The 4,085-nt window shown below is 64.4% G+C and overlaps 1 protein-coding gene across 1 annotated transcript; it reads left to right on the top strand.

Moving 5' to 3' along the window:
* Positions 1 to 692: 692 nt before the first annotated feature.
* On the top strand, positions 693 to 1,436 carry BHLHA9 (basic helix-loop-helix family member a9). The gene has a single exon (XM_053995959.1). It carries the CDS (start codon positions 693 to 695, stop codon positions 1,434 to 1,436), a length of 744 nt encoding a protein of 247 aa, XP_053851934.1.
* The last annotated feature ends 2,649 nt before the right edge of the window (positions 1,437 to 4,085 follow it).

Here is a 4,085-nt window from a genome sequence, read left to right as displayed (position 1 = left end):
CGATCCCCCCTGCCACATTCTTGCTTCCTGCTCCGCAGGGCAGAGGCGTGCCAAGCACTGCACATTCCTGCAGGGGTCTGCTCCTGCTCAGGCCCTACCTCCCCCTGTCCCCACGGATGCTCTCAGCTCACCAGGACTGTGTCTTCTCCTGTACCCAAGCACAAGACTTGTTGCTTTCCACAGTAATGGCACCATTTCGTGCTTCAGTTTCCCTTAGCTGAGAAATAACAGTGGTGCTCAGGACCCGTGAGCAGGGGGAAGGAAGAGCCAGGGTGGTGATGCCCCACAGGGCACCAGGGAGAGCCCTGGGATGACCTGTCCCAGGGTAAAGCCACCAGCCTGCCCAGCAGAGGAGAGGGCAGAGCAGCGTGAGGGAACTCCTGCAGTGCCCAGATTCTCAGCAGACACTAAAACAACGTGTGCTTGATGGAGGTGCTTTTCTCGGGGGCCTGTGAGCATCCCACCAGAAGCTCTGGGCACCCCAGCACTGGTGCCTCACGCTCAGAGCAGGGGGCAGGCAGGGCTCTCTCCCTGTGCCTCACCTGCGGCAGGTGAGGAGGGTCGGGGCAGCCACGTGACGAGCCCTGCTGAAGGTTTTTAGAGGCGGCTGCCTGCCCCTGGAGGAGTGTCACCCACACCTCCCAGGAGGCAGGATCACAGCAGCTCCTCTCCCGCTCCCCCTCGCCGCTGCCATGGCCGGAGCAGCCATGGGGAAAGGGGCGCCAGAGCCCGACAGCTCCGAGGAGGAGCTGGAAGCGAGGGACGCATCCCAGGCGTGCTACAGGCAGGGTTTGTGGGTCTCCCAAGGCAGGGAAGGAGACGCCAGCCCAGGGGACACGGAAGGGATGAAGGTGAGGAAGAGGAGCAGGCCGGTGCGCTCCAAGGCCAGGAGGATGGCTGCCAACGTCAGAGAGCGTAAGAGGATTCTGGACTACAACCAAGCCTTCAACGCCCTGCGGCTGGCCCTCAAGCACGACCTCGGTGGCAAAAGGCTTTCTAAAATCGCAACCCTCCGGCGAGCCATCAACAGGATCACGGCTCTGTCGCTGTCCCTGCACGGCGCCGGGTGCTGCTGGCCCTGTGCCCACTCCGAGTGCCGCGCCCGGGCCGGGGTCCCTGCGCAGGAGTCGGGGGTGAAGGTCAGCCGCCCCCAGCTGCCCTGGGAGCCCGTTTCTGCAGGGACACGGTGCCCTCCGTCCCCTCTCTGCGCTGCGTTTTCCCCTCAGAGGCGGCTCCATCACTACGAGAGCCCGAAGGAGAATCGCCCCGTGCCCAGCCCCGCCTGTTGCTCCGGCGGGATCCCGCACCCCGCGCTCCGCGGCGCCGGCCAGCAGCGACTCACGGGCAGCCTGCAAGAGCCCCTGGCCGGGGCTGTCCCCTGGCAGCTGGGCTACTGCCAGGGCTGGGGACACCAGCAGTGCCTCCCCATGCACTGACCTGCAGGGCTGGGGCGGCAGGGCGGTGCCGGGCAGGTAACGGAGCCGTGGGACAAGTGCGGGGAGCGGGAAGGGACTGCTGGGTGAGGGAGAGAAGCGCTGCTGGATGTGCAGCTCAGCTGCGATGCTGGCGGGCTCAGAGAGCCCCCGACACGCTGTACAGGACCCTGCTGCGTGTCTCCCCTCTGCGGGAAAACTGCGGAAAGGTGGGAAGTCCTCTGGAAGTGCCGGCTCTGTGTTTCTTGTCGCGAGGTCTCACTGCTGCTGATCGCCACTGTTATTTATTCCCTCTTGCTTGCTCTGCGAGAAAACACGAGTTACAAACCCAGCAGCAGGGCAGTGGCTGTTAATATGTGTGGGATGGACAGATGGGCCGTGGGGATCACGCTAAAGCCCCTGGCTGGCGGGAGGCTCTGGCTGCTGCCGGTGAAGGAGGGGAGCAGGAGCAGGGAAAGGTTACTGCCCTGGGACTTTTGACGCTAAGCTCATTGGTACAGACGTTTGTGCCTGGCAGATTTGCGAGGCCGGGAGGGGGGACAGATGTCTGCTTTCATAAAACCCACCCATCCGACTGTGATTTCCTTCTGGTCCCGGTGAAGTGGCTCTGTTGGGACAGGCCAATAGCGCACTCCCGGCCAAGTCCCGTGGAGGGGAGGAAGGGGGAATTTTACTGAAAAGGTCCCTTTTGTCTCTTTCTTCTGGCTTAGAGAGCTTGGACCAGCTGCAAGGGCTCCCTCCTGCCCAAGGCGCAGCAAACTGGAATTGCTGCAGGAATCAGGCAGGGATTTACAGCCACACACATCACAGCTGGCAGGTTTTTGGACAGGACATTTGCACCGTGTGATTCCCACTGTGCTGAGCCCTGCAGAGCTCCTCCAGCCCCTCTGCTCCCACCCCACTGGTACCAACATTCCAGGGGCAGTCTGAGCTCTCTCCGTGCCTGGGAACATATGCTGGAACAACCATCCCAACCTCCTGCTGTTGAGTACCGGATCTCCTCCTCCTTCCTTAATCCCTGGTGGGACAAGGGAGCTGGTCCGGGAGCAGAGGAAAACTGGTGGCAGCCAGGAGAGAGAGCTCTTTGCTCAGCAAAGGAGCTTCTTTAAAGTGCTGATGGTGTGAGGCATCCTGGCTTCAGCCTCCGACAGGTGCTCCCCTCGCCAGAAGAAGGCCTGCAGCCACATCCTCTGAAGGAATCCTGCTTCTCCCTGCAGCTCTGGGTGGCTCTCCCTGCTCTGGCTCTCCCTGGAGCAGTGCATGGCCCTGCCCTGCCAGCAGCCGTCACACAGGGAGTGAGAGCTCAGCAACAGCAGCATTCAAAGAATGTTTCAGTGACACCCTAACTCAGGCAGGAACCCTCCTCCCTCCTCCCGAATTTGCATCTCCCTGTTTTTCCCACACCAGCTTTGGTGGTCAGCTGAAGTGAGGCAGATGGAAACAGATGGTCACAGAGGCAGGAGTGGAAGGGAAGCAAAACCCCGTGAGACCCCCGCCGAGCAGGGCCACCCCACTGCTTTCAGTTCCACATTCACACACTGCGGCTCCTAATTCTATTTGGAGGCTGCAGGAGGGGATAAAGCTCTGGGCAGCAGGTCCCGGCTGGCAGAAGGCTCTTCGGGCACCTCTCGGGGAGGCAGAAGGTGCTGGGTGTGCCCGTAGATGGCACTCACTGCCAGGGAAACCCCTGGCAAATTTGGAACCGAAGCACAATACACAATGGATGGAAAACATCCATTTTTTTCCGGGCATCCAGCCTATGAGGGTTGTTTTAGCCCTCCCTCCTGCCCCTCACATCATCCCTGCTCCCAAGGATGGAGAAGATGTAACTGAGTGCAGCAGCACCCTTTCTGCTTTGCAGGTCCTGTGTAGGGGCGCGGTATGCACTGATCTGGTGTCCCTGTCCCCAGCTGTGGTGTCGCCACGGTCACAGCGAGGGCAGGGCGAGCTCAGCACAGCGTGCCCAGAGCCTCCCCCAACCCCGTGCGCGGGGACGATGCTTTCCCAGAGCGGCTGGAGCCAGAGGGGCCACCGGGCAACCCACACACTGCCCAGACCCCGCCACCCTCCGGGCAGCCCTGCCCAGACCCAGGGCAGCTCCAGCCCCTCTCCGCAGCGATGAGGGGCTCGTGGGTCTGCTCCGTGTCGCATGTCCCCCACCCGCCTGGGGAAAGGCCGGCAGCCAGCAGGGGCAGCAGGGCTGTGTGTACCCCGCACGGCGCTGCCCTCGGCATCCCCCGCACCTCCGGGGCTGGAGGCGGCCCCGAGCCCCGCCGGCACGGGCGGAGCCCGGTCGGGGCTGGGCTCTCACGTACCGCTGCAGCGGAGCAGAGCCCGTGGGAGCCCCTGGGAAGAGCTGGGGGTCGGTGGGGCGGGACAGAGTCTCGGGCTGGGCTCGGCTGCAGGCGGCGGGGACTCCCCGGCTCTCCCACCGCTCCGCCCCGCCCCGCCGCATCCCCGCCAGCATCCCCGGGGGCCGCGGCGCCGCACGCAGCGGGTCGGGCGGAGGCAGAGCGCGGTAAGGGGGCGAGGAGAGGGGGGCCGGGGACACCCCGGGGGCGGTCCGCGGCCCCGATCCTGCCCCGGGGGCCGAGCCGGAGGAGGGGCCAGCCCGGCTCGGCCTCCCGCGGGGCGGCGGGCCCCGAGCGCAGA

Source organism: Vidua macroura, chromosome 20 (genome assembly GCF_024509145.1).
Source record: "Vidua macroura isolate BioBank_ID:100142 chromosome 20, ASM2450914v1, whole genome shotgun sequence".
Lineage (NCBI taxonomy): Eukaryota > Metazoa > Chordata > Aves > Passeriformes > Viduidae > Vidua > Vidua macroura.
The sequence above is the reverse complement of the archived record's forward strand: the minus strand, read 5'-3'. Positions and strand labels throughout refer to the sequence as shown.

Bases quoted from the DNA above. Each gene is read 5' to 3' on its own strand.
- BHLHA9 (XM_053995959.1), top strand. From the start codon at position 693: ATGGCCGGAGCAGCCATGGGGAAAGGGGCGCCAGAGCCCGACAGCTCC.